We start from the raw sequence: 25,965 nt of genomic DNA, 5'->3' as shown, positions 1-25,965 counted from the left end.
AGCTGTGTTTGTTGACTGTATTGTGGTCTTGTGGAAAGAGGTTGGTGGTGCTGAGAGTAAGTACTCTTTTTTTCAGCCTGTCTACTGCATAATCCCTAGGCTAGGTGGTGAAGGAAGGTGAATTATGAGGTAGGGAAACATGTTTAGACAGTAAATTTGAAGTTTAATAGTGGTCTCCTCATTGTATTTCTTCTCTAGACACAGGTTTTGAGCTAGTCTCACAGATGACCATAAATTCTCTTTAAATTCTTTTTCTGAAGTCAAGGAAATGCAGTTTGTTGATCTATGAATGCAGAGCATTGGATCTGCAATCTATTATTTGGTTTCTTACCTGTCCAAAATCATAAAGGACCAAAGAAATACAATTAGATACTTCTTCTCTTATGGTTTATTTTTTTCCCACAATCATCCACAGCTGCCCAATGTGTCAGTACTTCTCAAACTTTTATAGTACAAGGACTATTTGCCCTCATCAAAAAACATTCTGGGACTGTCTTGTGGTTTCCTGTTGCAGTGGTTTCCATTTATTTTTAAGATATGGTTCAACTGGGAAACAGCCATGTTTTACTCTTCTTTTTCCTCTATATGTTTTACCTGGCTACTGAATGGGAGTGTATGTTGAGTGTTTGGCCTCTTGTGCCTTCTTCTAGAGGTTTGGGTATCCTGTGAGTGTTTGGCCCTGTCTGCAGGCCACCAGGGTACCCTGAGTAGAGAAGCATTAGTCATCAGCTCTTACTAAAGCAAGTCGTGAGCACAAAGATTTCCACCAGTTCTAGCTGCCAGAAAATGCTTTTCCCCAGCCAGTTTTTAGTCTGCATCTTCCCCATCTTGACCTCCCATTGCTCCTGTCACTATTGTTGAACTTCATCTGGAATAATCCCCTCCTGGCACTGACACCCTGGGTTGAGTGCTCTTTCACCTGTCTGTTGTTGGTTAGCTGTGTTACTCATCCTGTAAACTGGCCACCGTCAGTCAAGCCCTCATAATAATGTTGGTGTTCCATGGGAATGAAACAACACTCTGACAAAGTTCACCCCACAGCAGGGTGTGCCAGAGCTGACTGCCCTGGTGCTGTGATTGCTGCCTCTCACCTGTGACCTGTTAGTGCCAGATTCCTTGCTGTCCTCAGGCGTCCCACTGCAAACGCTCCCGCTGTGCTTGCAAAGAATGTGATCCCTCCAGCCATGAGCTCCATCCGGAGGTGATGGAGGGATAAAGTGTAGGTAGCACTGAAAGAGCAGAAATACAGTTGAAAAAAGGAACAGCCTAGATGAAAGATGGGGATGGGAGTGAGAAAAAATACAGAAAGTAGGAAAGAGGGGAGAGAGAGAATTCCCTCTGAGATCAAATAATCTTGAAGAAAAGGGAGAATATATAAAGGAAAATATGGAAAACAGATACCACAAAGTTTGTGCTAAGGCATGCAATAAAAATGAGGACAAAGATGGGGGAGGAACAAAGTGACAGAATTTTGACTTTTAAATTTAATTATAATATGTTGTTTTTAACAAAAAAAGTGCTACAGATACTTTTGGTACTTGTTTGAAGTGAAAGCTGAACACTCTGATCTGAAGAATCTTTCCCAGTTGCTGCTAAGTTGGCAGTTCTGGACCTGACAAGGTTCACCTGGGGTTGTGGCCATATTTCAAAGGCAGGACTCTCAGAGACAACCAGATGCTTAGAAAATAAAGAAATACCATACTCTAAATGTGCACTATAGCAATGTACAGAATCTTAATTCACAGCAGTCTGTAGATTTATGGACAGACTTTTCCTGCTGGTATCTTTGGTCCAACCCAGACTGCATGAAGGAAGATGTTAGATGCAGGGTTAATAATTGTGGTCATCTGCTTATTGTGTGATGCATTATATGCACCCAAAGGGAGGGAGGAAGTGCCTGATTTTTAGTTTCAGATCCAATGTGTAAAGATTAGAAATGGCATACGTAATAATCTCTTGGATTTAAGGTCACTTGTACATAGCCAAGGGTGGAAGATGAGGCGGAGTCTTTTCCAAACTTGATGTTTTAGAAGAAGACTCTTCCACTCAGCAGCATCTCAGTGCACAGCACAGAGCTGAATTCTGATGGTAGAAAAGCAACAGCATCAGCTCCATGCACAGGTTCTGGGTTATATCAGGGCTATGTCCTGACAGAGTCACTTCCGCTAGTGACTGCTAGGTGTGTGGCCAGTGCAGCTGCACAGGAAGGGTGACATGGCTGTGGCCTCATGCTGTAGTAGTTCAAACGCTGCTTTTATGCAAGTGCTTTGTCCACACTGGGCTCTCAGGTACAAATGAGAATAGTGCTTGGTTTTAGATGGGAGGGTTAAGCTGGAGCATCAATACAAAGGGTCAGCAGTAGAGCCAGAATCATGACACCCTTCTCATCTCTAGACTGTTACATTTACTTGTTTGTGTATATTTACTGTTCTTTTTGGCAATGGTTTCCCGTGGTGTCTTGTCAATGCTGATTTGCAAAGAAGTGGTGACAGTGCCAAGAGTCCAGCACCACAGCTCAGTAAGTTCACACTAAAGCAGCTTACTCAGCAGGAGGGGAGGGAAGGTTCGGTGTACTACTGGGGGTCATTTGCACTATGTGAGTCGCATGGTGTAGTTCCAAGCTGATGTTTATCAGTACTGAACTGACTCTCAGCCATTGAGTGAGATCTGTCCTGGACCTTGATGCAGAGAGGGTATGCACAGACTGCCATCATTCTGATAGCAGAAGCTTGGTGATAAGAGGAAGCTTTAGCATGTGTTTGCCACCCTGGGAAGGAGGAGAGGGTGATCACTGGCAGCTGAAGGACTTTCTTCTTTAAACCTACAGCTGTCTTTAGAATTTCAGTGTGTGCAGTTAAACTCAGAGCATCAGTTTTCTAATTGTAGGCTCTACTGAAATCTTGTGTTGAGTGAGGTTTTATTTGTCCTTAGGTCTGGCTGTGAATTAATGGTCTGTTTTAGAGGTTTCAGTGGGCTAGAATTGCCTCCTTGGTGGAGAAAATGCCAGTGCTGTACAAACTCCGTGGGAGCACTTTGAGATGCTAAGAGTCTTCTTTGCTACTTTTTGTTGATCCAGGTGGTCTTTTCTAAGTGAGAAATCAAAGAAATTACTGTTTGCCTGTTCCTTCATCTCCCCATGCAAGTGTCACGTAGTCAGCAGGGACCCTGAATCCTCCCTGTCTCCCATTCCTGTTTGCATGAGACGGAAACAGAGGGAAGCAAGATGGAACCATACGTTCCTCTGCATCTGCACTCTCAAGGCAAAGTTATTTGAGAGCCTTAAGCGTGTGGGTGGGAGAGCTGCCAAGCTAAAGTTGTTCCCAAGTATCTGTAAACTAAATCTTATTCCCTAAATTCATCCAACTAAGGAACTTTGACTCTGGCAAAGGCTTGTAAATATTACAGTACCTGTCACTTTTGGATGCTGCTTTCTGTTTTCATAGCAGAAAATTGAAAGCTTTGAAATCTGGGATGTTTTGTTTAGTTTTGTAGAGGTTGACCTCAAAGCATCAATCTTTCTGCTCCGTTTAGAATGTATGAAAATAGCCTTTTCTCAGAAAACTTCTTATAGTGACAACACCGCTAATGAACAGAGTTCTCAGACATTCCAAAAGTTTGGGGATGTGCTGAGATATGTGTACCAAAATATAGAGAGTTTTGCATCTCTGTTACTTTCAGTGATTCAGTTTTCTTTATATATAAATACTTACAATGAAGTGAAAAGTATTAATCCAAACAATGTTTATACAGTGATTTCTGAATGCATGGCTGTCTCAGAGTTATGTTAAGCTTTGCTGGGGTTTTAGTTCACTTGCACTTTTCAGTTCCTGCACCATCTGCACAGCATGGCCTCCACCTGTTTCAGTTCAGCCATGTTTTGCTTATTTTCAAGGCAAGTTGCTAGTTGATACAAACCTGTGACTCGAGTTTGCCAGAGGCAGTTGCTTCCACCATTTGTGCTTGTCTCCAGTTGCTTCTTGGAGGAAGGTGTCATCCTTTTGCTCTTGAAATAAGTCTGAAAAACAAGTCTTGGCAGATCCATTCTGAATTGTGTTCAGTACTGTGCAGCTAACTCAAGTTATAACTCATTTGTGGCTCCCAAGTTAACTTGGCCACAGCTCAAACTCCATGAAAGCAGTACATTTTTAATGCTGTGCTCACTGAGGAGGTAATTTAAATAGTCGTTCATATTTGTGTGATGTCCTTGATTTGACTTAGTCAATGTTGTCATTGTCATGTGTGCACACAGCTTTTGTCTGAAAACCTGTGGGCCTGCTGACCTGTGTCAGAGCTATGGCTGAAGCCAAGGTTCTCTGTACACTTGAAATTGCAAACCAGCCCTCTTAAGCAATTTATGTGCAAGTCCTATTAGTCCTGCAGTGGTTTCTGCCTTTCCTGCTGCATTCCCAGGGGCATCTCAGTTCTCCTACAGTGAACATGAAGTGCATCCTAGAGCAAGTCAACTTACTGACTCACTAAGAGGGCTGTTTTTTGACTCCGGCCTCCTGCAACCCCAGTGTGTGAACAAGCACAGCTTTGGCAGAAACACTCTGGAGCAGACCCACTCCGCTAAATTTTACCATGGTTCCCATGATTCTTTACCCAGAGCTTGCTGAGCAGTCTTGACATGGTGGTGTCTCAGCAGTGCTCTGGTTGGCTTTGCCAGACCAAATGAACACTGCTTTCATGGCAGAGCCATCCCAGTGAACAGCAGAATGTTCTGGCACTTTGTCTGAAGTAAATACACACTGGAATCTGCTACCTGAGGAGCCCTACAGGAGATAGGCTTTGTGAGACTGCCTATTCTAGTCACATTTGCAGACCATTCTTTTTTTTGTAAAATGCTTTAGAAAATTATGCCTGAAGGCATAAAGTTAAGAGCTAAGATCCCAATTGCTTTTCACCTCACTGGCTAAGTTTTGTGTAGCTAAATGTTCCTAACCAGGTAATCATTTTTGCCGCCTGTGAAAATACTGGTTTTATATTGCCATTTAGATTGTCTGAAAATTGAGCCTTTCATCTTCTAAAACGTTTCCAGAAACCCAAATTCAGGCCTGGCTTACAGTTCTTTTGGGTGCTTTAATATAAGCTGACTATCAAGAAGCAGTTAGTATGGATAGAGCTGGTAATGATGCAGCTGAGAAGTTAAACCCCTCATCTTCATTTAAGTCTTTTTATTTTCTTGCAGATGAGAGGATCTGTTCACCACCCTTTATGGAGCTGACAAGTGCCTGTGGAGAAGATACTTTGCAGCTTATAGAGAAGAATGGACTGGCATTCCCATTCAGTATGTACATGAACTTTTCTTTGGTGCTTCTAGTAGGTTCTAAATACTGCACATGCACCTCCCAAAACATAGCCAACATTGTAGGAGTCTAGGTTTCACTGCTAAAAGTGTCAAGGATATTAAAACCTTCCTGAAACAAATGATCTGAGGCAGTCTGCTTGGAATGTGGAACGAACCCCCTCCCAATCAGATTTTACTTTGCCTTGTATTGATGGTCCTTACTTTCAACACTTAGCTACAGTCCTGGGAAATGCTAATAGTTCTAACAAAGTTAGCCTCTTGCCCTGAACTTATGCAACATGTTTCTTCTGCCAGCTGCATTCATTATTTTTCTTGAGAAAATCACTGCCTTGATGACTGTCCTACTTTTTCACCCACCCCTCCCTTTCCCTGGTTTAGGGTACAAATACAATCTTGGAGGGTGAAAGAAAGAGGGTTAACACAGATAACAGTCTTCAAGGGCCCACAGCTCAAACAGCTGCTATGAACTATTTGTGCTTTGTAGCAAGTTTCATTGTGGGGCTTGTGCTTTAATTCGTTCCTTTATTTGATTCCTTGCAGTATAAAGTGAGCAGGATCGTTAGTCGGTGTTTGTTCCCTTGGTGCTTGCCTCATTTGTAAGGTTCAGAGGTAAAGTCGCATGGAGAAAGCATGTTTTGCCCTCCTGCCATCGCTCTCCCAAACGAGGCAGGTCTCCTGAAGGTAGTTTGTGAAGCAGTACTTTGGCTTTACCCTCCTCTTCACATAGTGCCCTCAGTACAGACTGACTTGTCCTCAATAGTCAGCAGCATATATTCAGGAGGTCTGAGTCAAACACACTGAGTTAAGCACTGAAAATGAATATATCTTGGTATTTGGGGAGTGTTTCTTCATTTTCTTGTCTCTGTTTTTATTTTTTTCTTAAAAATGGTCCAGCTCTCCAGAGCATGTCTGTGAGACATCATAAACCACTTTCTAAAATTTCAAGTTACTAAGTTATTTTGGACTCCAGTGCAGCTTATCTCCCTTTCATAGCTCCCTGTCCTCTTGCCTGGCGATTTGATTCTTCCAACAATCTGCAAAGAAGTCTCGTCCCATCCACCCTCTTGCTACTTGCAAGTTTTCATCTCCTCTGCTTAACACAAAAGTAACATCAGCTCTAGTCATTGTGTGTGTCCTAGGGTCTTCAGCTCTTCTCTGGCCTCATAGCAGAAGGAGCAAGGAGCATGTTGTTTCTTTCCTCTTACTGGTTTAACTCCACCTCTTAATCAGGATGGAGGTGAGAATCTCTGATATACAGAGCAGATAAACGTGAAGGAGAAAGAAAAGCTGCTAGGCTTTCTGCCTTTTTCAGTTCCCTCTATGGTTGCCTGTGAAAAATAAGTTCTATCTTAGTTGGGTTCAGCCCATTACATTACCTGCTCTTCCCTTAAAACAGAGAGGTAAGAAAATAAGTTGGTTTCGACTGTGTCCCAGTTCCCTTGTTTTAAGGACAGTGGTGTTTTGTGGTACCTGTAAAGTAACTTTAGCCTCAGAAAAAAAAAGTTACACAGTTGTGGAAATGCTCTCTGAATAGACAGGATGGCAATCCTAGTACTAGTACTAACTTATTAGCTGATGCTTTGCAACCCTGTCCAGTTCTAATAAAGATCCATGCTTGCACCTTAGCTACAGGGAGGAATCGAGAGAGTAGAGCTTGGAGCAAGCCAAGCTTTGCCATGGTTGAGGACACTGTTCAAGCAAAGACTGTCACTGGTGTCTGTTACAGTCAATGCCTTGGTCTGGTGGACTCCAGTGTTTGCATGAGTGTGTGGGAACAGGATTATGAAGGGTTTGTGTGCTCTGTTTCAGTGGTAAATTGTTTTTTCTTTTTATTTACCCAGTTTGTAAAACTAGAGTGGCCCATGGAACTAACTCTCATGAGGTAAGTTTAAAATTTTTGCAGTATTATTCCCCTTCCAGTCATGTCCTGTCCCCCACTCCCCCTGTGGTGGTTTGGCTGGTGATTTCCAATCTTGTAGTGGGTAGAATGAGGGCTGTGCCCGAACAACTTTTCTTTCCCACCTCTCTCTCATGTTTAATTGCACCATTATTTTTTCAAAAGTCTGAAATGAAGTTAAATATTACTTGAACCTCCTGTCATGCAAATTATTTTTAGCAGTTTCTAGCTTCTATCATATTGTTGCTTCTAGCAGTTTGTAGTCTCCAGTCAGCTTTGTCTGCAAGAAATCTCTTTCAGTCTCTCCTTTGGTAAGAGGTCACTAAATAAAGTCTTTGTCTCAGAAAGTTACTTTTCCAATATATATGTGGTACAGATGAGAAGTGGGTTTGTGCTTCAGATGGAGCAGCTGGCTCCTTTCCTTGAGGGGGGGAGGGAGTAACAAATAGAGATGGTTTCCAGGCAATGTTCAGTTGTAATAACACAGTGGGATCTGTGGGGAGAACAGGACTGGTAGAACTTATCTGCCTTCCTGTAAGGCAATTTCAGCTAAAATGGTTGTATATTCCTGGAAGGAGTGCATTACCTATGAGACTAGCTTCCTCTAAATTTAAGTCAGTTGAGTCTTGTTTTAATTCTTTTCCATTTGTGCTTCCTGCCTTCCTGCTTACTGCAGATGAGTTTTGAGAATCCAGCCCTTGCTGCTGGCTCTCCTAACTCCTGGCTTCCTTTGTTAACAACATGACCATCAGTCCAGGTTTCCCAGCTGCTCTTGAAACGTGCACTACGAGACATTGCTGCAATGTCTCTGAGAGCTGAAGAGCCTGAAGTAAATTGTAAATCTAGATGAGCAGGATGGCTATGGCTGAAATCTTGACTAACCAGCGCTTCCTTTTAAAAGTGCAGTGAAATTTTTTAGGCAGGCCTTACTTTGCTTATTTCACAAACCAACAGACAGTCCTGTTAGTTTGCTGGGGCAGCTGCAATAAATTTTTGCTGTTATTCCTGAGAACACTTGGGGACTGGATTTTTAATGAATTTAAGACTTCAATTTTCCTGCTTATTTTTCTGTCACAAGTTCCTCTGCAACTGCAAACTGAAATGCATGAACTTCTCAGTACTTGTCCACTTAGACTTGGACTTTATTTCCCTGGTGAATCTTTCTTTGATCTCCTTTCATACAGTACAGACAGCAAGCCTCCTGCCAGAGCAAAAATTAGACTAAAATACAGCCATAGTTTGCACTTTATTGCAGGAACTTACGAGTAGAGCTTAGTAGGACCCCTGGAAAAAAGCCTGAAGTCTTGCATAGTACTTTACATAGTAGTAGTAGTAGTGGTAGTGGTGGTAGTAGTAATAGTAGTAGTCACTTTTGAGTTGCTGAGTTCTCAAGAGTGATCTAAAACTATATTTATGATCAGAGTGGAACTGTTTTGGAATTGCTTATGGTCAATAATTGCAAAAGAAGCATAGGATAAATACCTGCTTACAGTAGAGTCTGTCTAAAAGATGGTGCATAGGTCTAGAAGCAAGAAATTGTTGTCTGTTTTATTAATGACTCTTTGTCTGGCTTTTGGTAAATCACTTCATTTTTTGTGGATGTATTTCCAATGCAGAGCTGACACTGAAATTAGAGCACTGACTAGAAACCTGCTTTTCTTCATAAGATGGCTGTTAAGAAAGTTCAAGTACTGGCTAACAGGGAAAGCTGAAGGTGCAAGCTTGAGTTTAAGTTTGGTGTGTGAGTTCGGGTTTGGTGTGTGAGTTCTCCAGATGAGGCTGGCAGACTCCACTGTTCTCATGGGAGTACATGCTATTGTTAAGCTGAGATGGTGTCACCCTTTCTGTGGTGTCCCTAGTTCTACGTGGCTTCTGCACTAGCAATGGCTTCAACAGCTCAGCACTTGCCCCATTTTACCAGCACCATTTGTAAAACTTGAACAGAGATGATGGCTGGAAGCTGTGCTTCCTGGCTGCCAGCAGTTCAGGACATAACTAACCTTTGGTAAAGCTTCCATGAGATACCCATATCCTGAAGAAATGCATCCAGAATTCTTTTTTCTGAGCATTGGAGCAGACAAGAAGGAAAAGGCAGAGTATCACTATGTTTTATGAGACTGAATTCCTTATGGACATTGTCAGTAAAAATTCTTGGTGTAAATGTTTTGCTTGGCCTTCAAAAGAGCTCTGCATTTATAATGAGAAATGCTATTTAGAAATTATGATATCAAGTATTGTACCCACGTTACTGCCAGACACAGCAGGTCTGTGCTAGTTGACAAAGAGCAAGTGCACCCTGCAAGCAAATTCTTGGAGCTCTATTCATGCATGTTAAAAACTATGAGACATCACAGTGAACCAGCATAACGCAACACCACAGGAGTTATATGGGTTGTGTGCTAGTCCATGGGGCTGCCAGCACAGAGCTTTGGACAAGAGAGGCTTCATGTAGCTTCCAATAGTCACGGTCACTGCTGTGCTGAGAAGATAAACTCTGGCTTTCCACACTTTTAAAAGAGGCTGTATCTGTTGATTCTATGTTTATTTGTGGGAATCAATTAACTAATAGTAGAAGAGAACACTATAGGAACAGCACAGTTCTTGCCAGTGTGATGTTGTAGACGCTATAGTGCAAACAATCCACACAAGAGGAGGAAGAAAACAATGTTTCTTGCCACCAGTAAAAGACAAATGAAGTATGATGATGTTTCTGTGAATCATCTTGATGGATGATTTTGTCTGTTAGAGAAATTTCTTGCACAGGTTGTTACCCCTCACAAATTCACTCTGTGTAATAGAGATAGCAAGAATATCAGCAAGTAGGTATTGATGAATGCATGCATTGGCTTGAACTCAGAAAATGTTAATCTATTGAGTTATTGTGCATGTGTGCAGATAGTTATTTGATCATTCATAAGGCCCAATAAATGCCTTCTCTTTTGGCATATTTATTCCAGTGCCTTCAAGAGAATTATCTGTTTGGAGTAATGGGGTGAAACCAAGCAGGAAAATTGATAGGCCAGCATTTGTTAGCAGTAATAACTACAGGAGTCTGAGAAATGAGAGTCTGAGAAACGACCTGTGATGGTGTGGGTGAAGCCCTGGTGGTTAGTCTGTTGCAACTGGGCTGAACCCAGTGGAGGGAATAGAGCTGTGGGGAAGAATTCATGTAGTTAGTGCATAGAGCTGTTCCTTCTATTGTTCTCATGATACAGGCTTGGATTCAGCACAGACTTTGTTATCTGTGTTGGTCAGATGTTTTACCCTGTTGTTGTACCTGCAGTTGCAGTACCTTCCCAACTAAAGGCAGCAAATGAAATTGCAAAGAGCTGTGAAAAAAATGTTGATGAAAATGAAAGCTTTACTTCCCGTAGTGTTTGCAGAGCTGTGTGCCAGTTAAATGAAACACCATGAAATAGAACAAGATGCAGAGGAGGAATTCATACATGGTCAATATATATCTACCAGTAGATGTTTCTCCATTGCTGCTTCTCAGTTGTGGGTAAGCATGAAATTATTGCCAGCCTTGTGCACAGCCATGTGTGTGTGTGTTTCCAGATGGCGATCATCTTCAACCAGGAAGGCCTCAAAGCTGTTCGTCCCCCTTGCGTCATTCAGAGCTTCATCAATCATAATGCTGTGCTCTATAAAGTTTTCGTGGTCGGGGAATCCTACACCGTGGTGAAAAGACCATCTCTGAAGAACTTCTCTGCAGGCGTCTCAGGTACATTCTACTGATTGAAAAGAAAATGTCTTTCTTGCAGCCTCAGCAGAAAACATCTCTGAATAAATTATCTGTGAAAAAGCTGCTGAAGTGAAGGCAGCTGGTTTGGACAGACCATGTTTCTTCTTCTGTAGTATTTCAATAGGAAGGGAGATAACTCACCTGCTCTGGAATACGTATGAATGGCATTCATATAGTAAATATTTATGCAATGGTAACCTGAGTCTTACCTGTTAGACACTGTTTTATGTCATGTGGAAACGGGGAGAGGGAGAGAAGTTATCTCCTTTCACAGTAAGTTCATGTGTCATTTGTTCCGGAGTTTGTTTATAAATGTGCTTTGGAGAGAATTTCCTGGATTCCATCATTTCAGCACTTCCTCTCCCTATTTTTACCTTGAATATGTATGTGTTTTAAATTAAAGTTCACTTGTGCTCTCCCCTAAGTGAGCCTCCATCTTCATGAAAATCTTGGTGGGAAGTGTCCTTTGGTTTGTAGATATCAGCTGTGTTGGGGAGAAGGAAGAATGGATTTGTCAGTGAAGAGAGTGATTCTTCTATATGTAACTAGAGAGCAACAACTGAAGGGTTTTCATTAATGTTTACTTAGATTTCCTTCATGGAAAACAGCTCCTTTCCAGAGAACTGCATTCTATGACCTGCCAAAAGCATAAAAAATTTAGCAGCACTTAGATGGGAGCAAGCGTGATCGGATAGTAACCAGACAAATATAGGAGGTAAAGATAGGATCAAACTAAAGGAGATGAATGAACAAATGCCAGTTTTTTGTCAGTTTTCTTAGTGTTCTCTGCTAATTGTAGTATGTCCATGTATGCTGACCACTGCATTTCACATACAAATATGTATTTTGTTGGTGTGGTAGGATGCTAGTAGTTCTTGTCTGTAGCTATGTGTGCCTGTATTTACATTTAGGTCTGCTCTATGTCCTGATCTATTAAGTAGGACAGAATAAGCATTCACATAAACTGTTAGGACAGTTGGGCTATACTTTTGCTGGAAGGGAACATTTTAAGGCATCTTTCTTAAAATGTTTTAGCTAATGCCTCATCTGTTAGTGTAAGACTTGAATGTTGTCTGGAAGTCCACATAAAAATAAGTTTTGTTAGGGTAAGTGTCTCTCTCCCTTACCCACATCAGGAGACTTTGAGGAGGCTGTGCCACAGGAACCTGGCAGACCTGATGGTTAAGCAGATCTGGTGGCTGTTTGACACTGAAATCCTAGTGCCAGCAGGCAGCAGAGCCCTGTGGCTGGGGTGGATGGTTGAGACCAGGATGAGATTCATGGGGCTGCACTGCCACCTACTGTTCCTTGCACTATTCCTTTGGAAATTAAAACTGGTATAAAGTTATTTACAACCTGTTTTTAATTGCAGACAGAGAATCAATATTTTTCAACAGCCACAATGTTTCCAAACCAGAGTCCTCATCTGTCTTAACAGCGGTAAGTATACTTGGTCTTTTTCCCTCTGGTGCAGCTGAAAACCTATCTAATTCTTTCTTATGGAAGTGTTAGTAGCTAGTGACTCTCTTTCACAAGCTGTCTGCTTCTGTGTTGCAGGCTGAGGTCTGTTTGGTACCACGAACCAGCATGACTGTGTCCCCCTCTGGTTTTCCTTACCGAGCTCCGGTGAGGAAGAGCTTGTAGCAGGGATTTGCTGCTTCCCAAACTACCCAGGGCTAATCTAGGCAAAGGGAAGAAGGAGGTTCTGAATGCAAACACCTGGCTTTTTCCTGTCCAGAGAGATTAATAAGCATAAATTATCCTTCTAGGACTCAGTTCTGTGAGGAAAGACAAAGAGTGAAAATTAAAAGCATAGAAATTGTGTTGGCACAAGGCCACAGAGGGCCAGTAGTTTTCTGCCATGTGAGCATGCCTGAGCTGTGACCATGGGACCATTTCTGGGTGTCCTTCAAGACCAGCAGTGCCAGCACACTGCATAGTTTCATATTAGCATTACCACTCCTTCTAATAAGATTTGGGCATATGAATCCTAAAAAATTCTTGGGCACTCAGCTACTGAGAAAGTCACTTTACAGCACTGGGTCCTTTCAATCTCTTGAGTCTTGGGATTCTTTTCTGTTTCACAAGCTCTGCTGGGGACTAGTTTCATATTTGATTTTTAATTTTGTGTGCAACACTGTGTGCATGCTTAATATTAAAATTGTAATTGTGCTAGTCATAAGTCCTTTTGTGCTCATAGTCTTTTGTGGTTTGAGGGAGAAGCCATTACTGAAAATTTACTTTCAGACTCAGAGAGTATGTTCCTGTGGTTTACCTGCTATCTCACTCATACAAATACTTGTTCCAGTCATGCTTCTGTGGGCATAACAGCATACTTCCACTGTGTAACATGTTGTTTAAAAAGCAAAGAAAAGTGCATCCTCCAGTCATAACTAACTTGAGTCACTCATTTTAATAAATACTTAATAAAATAATTTTTGCATGAAAACCCACATAAAAGGTATGCTCTGCCCTTAAAATATCAGATTAGTTATATTATATAACTCAGATTAAACTAACAGTAAGAATCTGTCCTGTCAGCCCTTTAACATAGACCTTGATCTACACTGAAATAATAATGCTAGCCAGAACTTCTGCAGGACAGGGTTAAATATGCCACCTGTATATGTTTTTAAAGTGTAGATCTAGTACTTAAAATAATGAGTCTGATTCTCCATTCATTTCTACACTGCTTTGCTTCTATAGCTGCACCAATATGAAGAGGAAGAGCTAGATGTTTTAGAGCAGATGAATTTCCAATTTAGGAAGGTTTTTGAATTATGAAAGCAGTTTCTCTTTGGTGTCTTTCTCGGTTTCATGCCACTGGTTCTTTGCAATTAGATTTGGTGGATATGCACCTGGAAACTTATGAAAATCAATCTTTCCACTGAAAAGGCTGTTCCAGAGTCCCTTAGTAATGTGTCTTTTTCCATTGTAGCTGGATAAAATTGAAGGAGTATTTGAGCGGCCAAATGACGACGTCATCCGGGAAATCTCTAAAGCGCTGCGGCAAGCTCTGGGAGTTTCCCTCTTTGGAATTGATATCATCATTAACAATCAGACTGGGCAGCATGCAGTAATTGATATAAATGCATTCCCAGGTAAGAAAGGCCTTTCCACTCCTGCTCTGTGGAGCAAGTTTTACTGCTGTTGTCTCATATCATTGCTTCCCAGGCTAGAGGTGGGACAGCAGCAACCAGATGGTTCTGAGATCAAATACAGCTCAGTCTGGGAAGGGAAGAACTTCAGTCTAGATATGGAATTTGCAACTGAAGTATCAGCTCTTTGGAGATACGGTCAGATTTTAGTGGCCAGTTGTAACATAGCTGTTGTGCCCTTCTGTGCAAAGGGAAACAAGAACTGCAGTGTGGGACTCTGTGCTGGGACTTAGCCTTTCTGAGCCTATTCTGAAATAAAAAGAATTCTATTTTAGGAGAGCCTTTAAAGATTACTCTTTTTTTTTTTTTTTTGAGACCCTGGGCCATTATAAAAAATTGAGGAGGTGGAAGCAACAAACTGTTCCCTTGAAAATTTCTTGTTGTGCAAATTGATTCCCCACAAAAAGACATTTGTGCACAAAAGCAATACCAGGAATCTGAAGATGATAAAATTGTAATTGCACTGAAGTTGATGTAGAGAGGTAGTGTCCTTGCAGGTTTTGTAAGTGTGTCTGTAGGCCCAGTCACATAGCATGCGGGAGTTTTGTCTGACCTCAGGTAAGTGAGAGCGAAGGTTCCATATAGCCTGCAGTCCTGTGGTTGTGGCTGAGCTCACCCAGCCCTAGCAGCTGCTGGCTATCACTGTGCAGGTGAACTGCTGGCTCTGGTGAATCTGTCTGGTAGCTGGGAGCATCAAATCTGAACGTGCGTTATGTGTGTGTAAAAACATCGCTGTAAATGCAGGATATGGGCTGTCCATTTCTCTCTGACCAGAAGAAGATGCAGAAAAGCAGAGTGTGCCAGATCAGGGAGAGTCTCTGAAAAATTAGGCAGGTAGCATCTGTAATGCTAGCTTAAAAATGCTTATAGCCATTTCTTGTTGCCACCAAAGCTTGCAGAGGTGGGCACTTGTTTTCAGATGCATTTCTGGGTGGACATCATCCATGCTCAGCCTGAGGACTCTGGAGACTGTTCTCAGTATAGCAAAATTCAGGCATCTTGTAGACAGGCGTTTCTAAAATTGTTTTAAGTGGGCAGTGCTAGGAGAACACCTGCTGCAGCACGATTCATGTAAGTTATGTTTTAAGCATGCAAAATTTATATCCTCCCACTGATTCCTTGTGTGACACGAATCCCAAATTCACTGCCAGTAGTTTCTGAAGGTGTCATTTAATCTGCACTTCTTGGTCATTGCAGCACAGTGTCCCACAGTTGACTAGTTTGAGAAGCCAACAGGATCCCTGGGTGAATCAAGTGAGGCAATACCCACAGTTTGCAGCCTTCCCAGGTGTCCTGTGAACCACAGGTTGAGACAGCTAATTCTCTTCCTCCCTTCCTTGTATTTCCTTTTTACAAGTTTGTGAAGTTTCTTCTAAGTGACTGGGCAAAATTACCTGGGCATTTCCACCCAGTGTGCAGAGGGCTTGCACAGACAGAGCCTGCCTATTACATACAGCTTCCTTTCACTAACATCTGCTGATTTCAGGACAGAGTAATTGGCCATCTTATTCCTATTAAATATTTAAAGCAACTTCTTTGTGAGTTTGCTAGGTGCCCTCCTACAAGGCTAGTTTGTTTTCAGTGAGCAGACACAGTACTAGACTCTGGGGTACTATGGATCTCCTCACTGAATATTAAAGCTGTTACTATGGAGATGGCTTATTCCTGGGGTGTTTGAAGCACTCTGAGTAGATTTGAAGGCTAATCCCATGGCTTTTACATAAGCAAGAAAGTGTAACAAGCACTTCTGTCCAAGGGGTGGAGATCCTGTTCTGACTTCCATGGCCACCCCTAGGAGTCCTAGTTTCCCCCTGCTGACCTGTGGATTATTGTGTGGGGCACTGGGAAACTTGGTGTTTTGAAATGGGAGCTTGGTTTGGTGAATCCCTTCAAGGGCCTCTGAGAACAGAAAACTGTGAGCTGCTGTCTCACATTGCTGATGTTTTGTGTGACCTATTAAGTATCCAGGAGAATTGGAACCAAGTGCAATAAAATCCAAAATAATCTAGCAGCCCAAATAAGAGTTAATTGGTTGACATATAGCTTATAAATACACTATAAAATCCACACATTTATTATAGGTGTAATTATAGTCTTACTTCATGTTTTCCAGGAAGTTGCTTTTTTTATTGCCTAAGGAAGTTGGTCTTTACAGGAGAATGGAAATAAAAATTAAATTAATTATGGATCTGAGGAGCTTTTCTGCCCAGTGATTACCTCACTAAAACTGTTTTAAAGTATGCGTTTACTTTGTGGTCTCTGGTTCTGCTCATGTGCTGCTTTGTGAATGTGTGCTATTCACATGGGTCTTTTAAACTTACTTATTGCTTCAGCCTCCTGTGTTAATATCAGGTCACTTCTGGAATACTTCTATAGACATTTTATAGCAATTAAATAACACTGAATGTCATATGTCACCTCTAATACTAAAGCAAACTGATAACAATTTTAGGTAATGCAGTAGCAGCTAAGATCTATTTCAGGACATTGTACCCATATGTTGCATGTCTGGTTCAATTTTAAAATGAAATGCAATGATAAAACTGTGCCTGTAGCACAGTGTTTAAAATAGACCCAGAAGCTCTGTACACCTGTCACTCTTTGTGTCACCAAAAATGTCATGTCTACTGGTATTTGAGCAACTGTTTTAACCAGGGAAGTTGTTACTAAACTGCATTGTAAATTGTCTGGAATCACTTAACATGCAGAAAGGTGGTTTCAGTACCAAAATAAATGACTGATGTTTCTATCAAATACTATATCATTGATATACATTTCCTGTCCCTCGGGTGTTTTTTCAGACATAGCAGCAAACACATTTTAAGTGTCAAGTTAGCTTAGGTTAGACAAGCATTGCATTGCTTCTTGCTCAGTGGGAAGCTGCCTTTTTTGTAGGGTATAAAGCCAGCCCTGCTGTCCTCTGAGGTTTCCCTAACTGAGGGTATTGCTGGGCAAATTCTGGAGAGGGTCCAGACCCTCAAGGAAACTCTGAATTAGAGCTACTTTCCATAGTAAACTTGGAAATAGTATGGAAAAGATCAACATTACACCAGAGAGTTTGTAACTTAGAAAAAAGCCTGGGCTTGGCAACAAATGATAGAATATACCTAAAACTACATATACTATATGTAATTATATATATTATACGTATATATACTTGGGAGTAAAAAGAAGCAGCAAATCTGAAAGGCAATTGTTTTTCTCATTGGAAAAATACTTTATTCTTTATTGCAAGAGTCTGTTCCTCTTTATGCTAATCTGCTTCTGCTGTCACTTAAAATGATGTCATGGAGAAAACCTTTTTTTTATCCGTTTTATATCAGCTTTTTTATAATCAGTGGAGGGCAAGGACACTCTAAGAACCAAACTGTGAAAAGAAGACTTTCAAGGAACCTAAGGAAATTACTTAATTGCCTTTTTCTTCTTCTTTTTTTCTCTTTTCAGGTTACGAGGGTGTTTCTGAATTTTTCACAGATCTGCTGAACCACATAGCTGCTGTCCTGCAGGGTCAGGTACCTGAGGTGACCCAGCTAAACTGCAGCAAGCTCCTGGCAGAGCAGAGCGGTGGGATCATGGACGAGCGGATATGCTGTGCTAGCACAGGCTGTCTCAGCGTCATGGGAAAAGACTCCTCCTGGATTGTGGAGAACGAGACCAACAGCTCAGTAAAACTGCAACACCAGAGACTAGGCTGCAACTCAGCAGTGTCCCCCAGCTTCCAGCAGCACTGCGTCGCTACATTGGCAACAAAAGCTTCTTCTCAATAACTTCCAATGCTATGGACTGAGAAAAAGCCCCAGGGATACAAATTGTGGTCCCAGAACCAGATCAGGCTTTAACAATACAATTGACAAAAACATAGAAAAAAAACCCAACATAAAACACGACACAAAAAAAATCAAAATAAAAAAAACTTTCCATTTGATTTAACCTAATTTGCTGATGAAACGGACTGAAAGGGGAAGAGCAAGAAAGTGATCCAAATCCATTTCATCAGATTCCAGTTGCAAATCTGTAGTGAGTTTACACACACATGTGTTTTAACACTAGTCCTTTCATTGTGGGAGGGTTGCTCTTTCATTTCTATTGTTCTTTGTAATCACTGGTGACCAGCATTTTAAAATCAGACCTCATGGTATTAAGAAGATAATAATGTTGAAATGCAGTGTCTGAATGTAACAGTGCTAGAGGTTTTTGCCTAAAAAACTCCCCGTTCCTCTTTTTTCCAGGTAGGCCATTGCATAAGAAAGCTAAGACAACTTCAGTATCACTAAACCAAATCTCTTGAAACGTTGACCAGTCATGATCAGTTGGCAGGTAGCTCGCTGTGAAGCTGCTGCACTTTGAGTAGGACAGAGCAGCCTGCTTATTCAGGGCACAGAACTGAGGTGACCACCCCTGTTCCAGCTTTGCAGTTCTCCCCCCAGGCCTCATTGCTTCGCTCTAATCAGCTTCTAACCATACTTGCCAACAGCAACACATTTCTCCCAGAGAGGGTGCCAGTATTTGAGTCATTTAGTAAATTAAATAACATGCTTTCAATTGTCTGCTAGTGCTGAAATCCTAGAAAAGTTAATAGAAACAGCTCTTCTCAGTAGGGAGTTTAATTCTCCCTCCATCGCACTTGTGAGGACCCTGGGACAGCTCTGGGAAAACGCTGGCAGAGCTGTGCATTTTCCCTGGAGCAGCACACCTGATCTGCATATCCTGAGGGTAACACAGTTGCTGCCTTCCACAGATCCATGTTGTTGTGCATTTTTTTCTGTAAAACATAAACAAAATTGTGTGTCTTCATATAAGGTAGAAGTGCAGGACAGCTCTAGCTTTGAGACCCCTTTTCTTACTTTGTTGGAAGCTGTCAGGCAAGGCCATATGGTAATTTACAACAGTGCTTTATACTATTTGTAAACTATAGCACAGCCAAGTTGTATCTCTTGAGATATATTCTAGTATGGCAGTATCTTCTGCTGTTGAGAATTCCGGCAACTTTTGCCAGTTCTGAACACTATATTGGAATTATCCAAGTGCTAAGAACAGAAACACTATTTTGGTAGAAAGTGGCCTTTTCTTTCCCTTATTAGCCCTAAAATACATTTAAGAAGGGTGGTGATAAAATTTCCTTAATTAAGCTCCTAGCTTGCAAATACAGGAATTTCTGTCTCTTCTATAGCACATGTTCATAAAGCATCTGTCACTGCAGCATTTAATACCAGTTTGGTTAGTATCATGTGTTAGATGGCTACTCAGAAGGAAAGGGTCTAGAACTTAAAGCCTGGGTTGATCGTGGAGAGAGGATTAAACTGTCAGAGATGTCACTGCCCTACCTGATGGTACCAGTCCTAGAGGGGAAAAAGTTTTGAAGAGTGTTATGTAGCAGTTCTTTTACATAAACAATGCTTTTTCTGTAGGAGAGATTGGTCTTCCAAAATGCCATTCTTGGGAATTTCCTGTAGCCAGGATTGAATTTTTCAGGATGATTTACACAATGGATGATGATTCCACCTCTAGAGGGATTACTAACTTCAAAATATTTCCATAGGGACTGGAAGAACCTTATGAGTATGGTATCAGTCAGATTCCAAAGTGTACATAAAGCACAGCCAGCTTCCTCAAGTGTTGCAGATCAGTTCTGAGCTGGGCACGCTTCACAACCCTTGTGTGCTTTGGGGCTGCTGGATCCTGTGTTGTCTGCAGCTCACAGGTTGGATGGCTGTGGTGTAAGTGAGTCAGATGTACATAGGTAAGGGTTTATAAAAGTATTCCTGATAGACCAAACCTTTCATAAAGCCATGACTAAAATAAAATTGACATCTATAGCTTGGGGTTTGTTTTTGTTTGTTTAAAATAAAAAGTGTTTTCATGTTACATGTGTAACAAAAGATGCCCTCAGGAAGGAACTTGCCAGTGCATATTTTTGTATGGTACTGTCTTGTAACCAGCTGGTGGAGTGTTTGTAGACTTGCCTATTGCTCCCTTTATTACAATGGCTCGGGCTTTTTTTGGGGTTTTGGGTTTTGTTTCTTTACTGGGTGGTGGGTATGAAGCAATTATGTTAGAACTGAGTTACTAACTCAAGACCTTTCAAACTAAGTATGTTTACATGAATCTGAGTGTTGGATCCAATAGAAATGTCTGTATGCTGTTTCCTAGTTAGAACATCAAATAAGAATTTTATTTTCCTGGCTGCCTTCTGAATTTTGGTTGGCCTATTTTGCACTGCTTTTTTCTCCAAAATAAACTACTGAAATATAATTGTGCATTTTAAACTTGTTTACAAATGATTGTTAGAAGTTTATTTTGTAATTCTCTAAATGCTTGCAGAAATACTATATTTAAATATTACTCCAGACCTTGGCAGTAACTAGAAAACAAGTTTAGGTCATTGGTGTGATCAGTGACATTTTTCCCATAGTCTGTAATTTATTTTTTATTTATCGAATGTATCGGTATCACTTTAATTTACCAGGTGCAGTTATGCAGGTACCTGTTGTGATGTGGCATTACAATAGAGTTTTGACATAAATTACCATGCATTTGCTCTACTACTATATTTCCTTGCAGAAATTAAGGTAATGGCTTGTGTACTAGAATGTTGCTAAATCACAGGGGCAAATTGGGAGACCAATTTGTAACTGAGTATCCAGACATACAATTACATTCTTGCAAAACGTTTGAGCATGAGTATGTTATTAAGCTTGTGCTAAAGTGCTTTTCTGAAGTGCTGCCTCATTTGGCAAGTTCAGGATAGTTTTGGTTTAAGATAGCTTCACAGTAAGTTAGTTAATATTCTATAGTCTTGTCTTTCTTTGTAAAAGTAGAGGAGTATAGTAACATTAGACCATACCAGAATGCCCTTGCTCTTAAAATTGCAGACAATCTGAGATTTTCCAAAATGTCTGAATTCTTTTTATTGTGGGTTAGAAAAAGGTTCTTCTGTGTTTTCAGAGGCATAGCTGTTACTATGCTGATGGGAGCAATTGTATTAAAATTACATGGTCACCAGTTAGCGTTTTAGGGATTTTTTACTGTTCTGCTTCACTGTTTGAAATCCACAAGAATACCATTAGCTTGACTGGAATTTCTCCAGGTTTTGTGTCAGCATGGTGGAGATGAGACTCTGGTTTCCACTGTAATTACACACTTAGCTTCAACAGGTGAAGGTCTTTCCCTGTTGAAGAGAACTTGAGTGGTATTACCACTGCCTGTGTAAAGTCACCCTCTTCCCCCTCTAGCTGACTTGGCCACATTGTGCCTGACTTCATAGCCTGTGCCAGAACATCCTGATGATTATGTGAAAGCCAACTGCAGAAATGCAACGAAACCATCAGCATCAGTGCTAGCACCTGTGGTTTGTGTAATGCAGAACCACTGGGCCAGTGATGCTTTGCCTTTGAAGTGTCTGGCTGTGCAACCTTTGTGCTGAGGAGCCGATCAATGGGCTGGTTGGTAGGTAGGATAGATTTATTATTGCTATTCAGACTGTTGTAATGTTAAAGCTGTTTAAAGATCTCCATTGACAATGTGACAATGTTTCTGCAGAGGAGATCTGCAGCAGGTTACACAGACAGAAATCTACCAGTTTAATTTGTTCTCACTGTAGATGATTACAAGCCACGAACCCAACCCACAGGCATCAGAAGGTAACGAGGATTGCTCAAGATAAAGCCTCAAGTTTTCTAGATTAACTGTGGTCACTGTCCAGCCAGGGAACGTGGAGTAGTGGTTAGATAATATAGAGGCAGAACACAGTCCAAAGGCAACAGAATAAATAGGGCAAGAGGTGTTTGAGTTGCCTGGCAAAAAAGAGCAAAACAGGAAAAATGCTCCTATTGTTTTCATTCAATTAAAAAAATCCAGACTTCTCAAGGCTTTGCATGGCAGCAGTGACGAGTGAGTCAGGCTTTCCCACACTAGCTTGTAGTCTTGCTTTCCACAGCTGTGCAGAAAAATCTGGATTTTGTTTCTTCAGTGAACAGAGTCTGAGTTTGTAGCAGTCTCCCCGTGCACACACTTGCAAGAGTTCACTTGCATTACCCTGCTAATTTTTTCCCCCTCTCCTTTTTAGTAAGAGATGTATTGATTTCTGTATTCCATATACAATTACTTTATGGAGTGTGTTTTCTAATTAGGAATATGTGAAAATGCTTTGTGTAGATTAAAGTATTTCCTTTAATATAATCTCCTCTCGCTTTCATAGAAAAATGGACATACCATTGCAGAACACATTGTTGATTTTATTTGTAATATTGCTTTAATATCTATTTCAAAGGAATGTAACTTTCAGAAAAGTATTTTCCACATCTTTACTACCTTCCCTTTCACTGTTCACCCTATGTGGATCCAGGTCATCAGCACTTGAGCTTTTGAGTGGATGGGTTTCATATCCTCCATGGATTCTGTCACACTTACATGGCCACAAAAGTTACTTGAGATGGTTGAAGTTTGGGAGGATCCAGGATGTTGGAGTGATTCCTCAGCAACACAAGCACAGCATTTGTAGCAAGCAAAGGGAATCATTTTTGCTCTGTGTGTGCAGGTGGCTCTTGGGGTCTGCGTCACTCTGCTCTTGAGGCAGCATTCCTGTGGAAATTGAAAATCCACTGAGAGAAGAACATCCTTTATCTGTGATGCAGAAGGAGGGCAAGAAGTGTAGGGCTTGGGAGTAAAATCCTGGCCAGTGGACATCATGATACCAGTTTTTCACTCTATCCAGAATTTCACTCTGTGGCTTTTAATAGCTATCTGGGGTGATCTTTTCTTCCTCTCCATCATTATCACCCTGAATCCACTGGGGCTGATGATAGCAGATACCTGTGGCCCATACTAACTCATTAGCAGGGACCTTACCCAGCATGTGATGAGTTTGCAGAGGGTTCCCGATGTGTTGGGAAGTTTTTTGTTTATGGCCAGGAAATCTCTTGAAACTCCAGAAATAGCTAAAACAGCAAATGGAGTTCATGAAAATCAGGTCTTCCTCTTCCAGCATTTTAAAAGAAACCCACATTTTATTTCCTCTTTCATTCTTTACACAGTAGTTTTAGATATAAATTATTTTAACTTCTTTTTGTGTGTGTGAAAAGTCATATATACATATATAAAGTTATTAAAAGTTTGAGAATATGTTGAGTATAAAATAGTGACTTCTTTGTTTAAGATGTTAGCAGCCCCTAAAAATGAGTTGTTTATCCTCTTGTAAAGTCAATGCTGTAAAAAGGTATTAAAAAATAAAAGATGTGTTAGATGTATCTTTTATTATTTATTTCTGATTCAATATTTGATACAGCTTGTGTATACCCTTGTGACAACCACATACTAAAAACACTGTTGTTCTTAAAATGGAGTAACAGCAATTCCTTGGGATCCCAACAACTGTGAGAGAATTGGCCCTCTGGGTGTGAATAGTGCTGGACATTGTCCTTCAGTCTCCAGCACTGCTTCCCACCCAAGCGTGGCTGAATCTCGGGGACCATTGTGTGCGTGTGCTCAGTTTCGCAAGTTCATTGGTATCTGTGTTCAAATCCAGCTGTACAGTGTTAACAAGTGTGTCTTGTGATTCGCTTCAGCCTGGTTCACTATGATTTCTGAAACATAATTCCCATTTTGTACTTAAATTTGTATAGAACTACATAAACCCTTAAAAGATCATGGCTTACTGTAAAACCCAAAATATTTGCTATTTGGCGTCTTCAATTGCATGACTGATCAGATCAGACAATGGAGATGGTGCTTTCATCTAACAGCATTCATTTCAATGGTAATATATTAATTTTCATTTTGTTTGCCAAGCACCTGTTTTGGACAATGTTTTGGTTTCAACAGTAAAGCAATATGCAGTAGGTATTGTGGCATTATCTCTGTAATTGTTTTGAAGAGAGGATTGTCCCTTTCCAACACATAATGAAAATAAATGCCTTATAACAAGTTCTAGTTTGCTTCCTCTTTCTGAGTGGGTAGGGCAGCAAGGTGAGCAGCTCATTGTGGGAGGCCTGTTTTCATGGGAATTCAGTGTTCACATCCTTTCCAAGTGCAGTTGTTTGCAGCCCCACGCTCAGGCCTTGAACACCATCTTTCCATCTGAAGAAGGTCTCAAATATTTGTGAATTACTTGAATATTAAAGACAGTATTTATAGTAGCTCCATCAAGTAACATTATTTTTCCTCTTGTTGATTTTGCATCAGGTATGGACTATTTCTGTCTTTTGCTGCCATCCTTTGTGAAAAAACTTGTCTAACTCTGGACATGGATGCATTTCTGTGGGGGTTGTTTGGCTCTTGGGTTTAGGGTCGGTTTTTTTTTTAGTGGGGATTTTTTGTTTGTTTTGGTAGAGGCGTGGTGGGAATAAATTCTGTGGATTTATTGTGACAAGCAGGCCTGACTTTGCAAGGAGTTGTATAGGTGCTGCTACTGGCAGAGACTGTCACAAAAAAAAGGGATAAACTAAATCATGGAATATGTCAAGTTGGAGGGGACCCATCAGGACCGAGTCCAACCCCTGGTCCTGCACAGGACACCCCAAGAATCACACCATGTGCCTGAAAGCATTGTCCAAATGCTTCTTGAACTCTGTCAGGCTTGGTGCTGACCGCTTCCCTAGGGAAGCTGTTCCAGCTCTAAATACAATATATTTACAATATATAATATTCAGATTGAAAATACAGTATTCAAATTAAAATTTAAGTGAAGATCAATATGTAAAATGTGGTTTCTCCAGGTGGAGTAACTCCCTAATTGACCTTTTAGTACTGTTTCTGTACAACACCTTTGGTTTCACTATGGTTCCTCCATGTTTTCCTGAGGTTAAAGAGAGTGTGATCTCCTCAGGGTAGAGTTGAAAGACTCTGAGCTTGCTCCAGTGCACTTTCCCCAGCCAGGCTCTTGCCCAGTGCCTTGTCCCGGATTGTGCCGTGCCAGGGCAGCTTTTGGGCTGTGCCTTGGCCTCAACACCTCCTCTTACCACTGAGTGGCTGCCCAGGGCTGGGGGCGAGGACAGTGCCTGCTCAGCAGCTCCTGGCCCTCCCTGGGGAAGCTCATCCCATGGGCAAGGTACGGCTCTGGGCACCACACCCACTCCCCATGTAATGCACTCCACAGGCCAACAGCAACTGAGGTTTTTTGCAGAATAAAGAAATAAGTCAAGTTCAAAACCTGGCAGCCATTCTCTGAGCATCTCCACTGTTCTGTGGGCTGCAGGTGATGGGAGAGAACTGAGCTTCAGACTGGGGGGTCTTGAATACAGCCCTGGCAGTGGGTGGATCTTTCCATCTCCTGCCAATGCACATAGAATATCTAAAATATGATCAGTTTTCAGAGATTTTGGGGCCAGCTTTGCTAACCCAGGCACTCCTTGGTCCTCCAGCTGTCCTGTGGTCTGGAGCCCAAAGGATGGAAAAGTTCTGCCTGTAAACACAGTGCCAGCTGGCTCCGTGAGCCAGTGCACAGAGGGCCATCTCCTTAGGTGAAGGATAGCCCTTCACCTCTGGGGAGAACAGACCAGTAGTTCTTCTCCTGACTGGCCTCTGTTAACCTCTTTCTAACCTACTCCTGTGTTGTCCAAATGGCTTGACTTGGTCAAGGATTGCCCCAGTGTTTAAACATTTAACAGTGTTTTCTGTGTTCATCGATGAGCCTCAGCTGTGACCCCAGTGTCACTGAAGCACCCAGAACACGCAATGCCGGGACTGAGCCACCCAGCCCCCGGGTGGGCAGGGAGAGCCCCTCAGTGCTTGGGAACACAGGGACGTGTCCCCAGTGCCAGGCCCCAGAGAGCAGCAGCGCTGGAGCTGGGTAAGGAGGGAGCACCATCACCGTGTGTCTGGAGTGAGGGGAGCTCTCCGTTCCCCCGCTCTTTGCAGGACA

The 25,965-nt window shown here is 41.6% G+C and overlaps 1 protein-coding gene across 44 annotated transcripts in view; it reads left to right on the top strand.

Moving 5' to 3' along the window:
* Positions 1–24,029, top strand: part of ITPK1 (inositol-tetrakisphosphate 1-kinase) — a 154,391-nt gene extending 130,362 nt beyond the window's left edge. For 28 of the 44 annotated variants that reach the window (XM_086893091.1, XM_086893096.1, XM_086893092.1 and 25 more), the window contains 6 exons: positions 5,189–5,287; positions 7,150–7,190; positions 10,764–10,929; positions 12,323–12,390; positions 13,889–14,051; positions 17,553–24,029. In XM_086893091.1, coding sequence (XP_086749217.1) covers positions 5,189–5,287; positions 7,150–7,190; positions 10,764–10,929; positions 12,323–12,390; positions 13,889–14,051; positions 17,553–17,875 — 860 coding nt within the window. In that variant the 3' untranslated portion in view covers positions 17,876–24,029. Of the gene's footprint in view, positions 1–5,188; positions 5,288–7,149; positions 7,191–10,763; positions 10,930–12,322; positions 12,391–12,507; positions 12,577–13,888; positions 14,052–17,552 lie in introns of all 44 variants that reach the window. The other 16 variants (XM_086893085.1, XM_086893086.1, XM_086893090.1 and 13 more) reach the window with 1 other exon arrangement.
* Positions 24,030–25,965: the final 1,936 nt, after the last annotated feature.

This window comes from Cyanistes caeruleus, chromosome 6 (assembly GCF_971803275.1).
Source record: "Cyanistes caeruleus chromosome 6, bCyaCae1.hap1.1, whole genome shotgun sequence".
Taxonomy (NCBI): domain Eukaryota; kingdom Metazoa; phylum Chordata; class Aves; order Passeriformes; family Paridae; genus Cyanistes; species Cyanistes caeruleus.
This window is presented reverse-complemented; position numbering and strand designations above follow the sequence as displayed.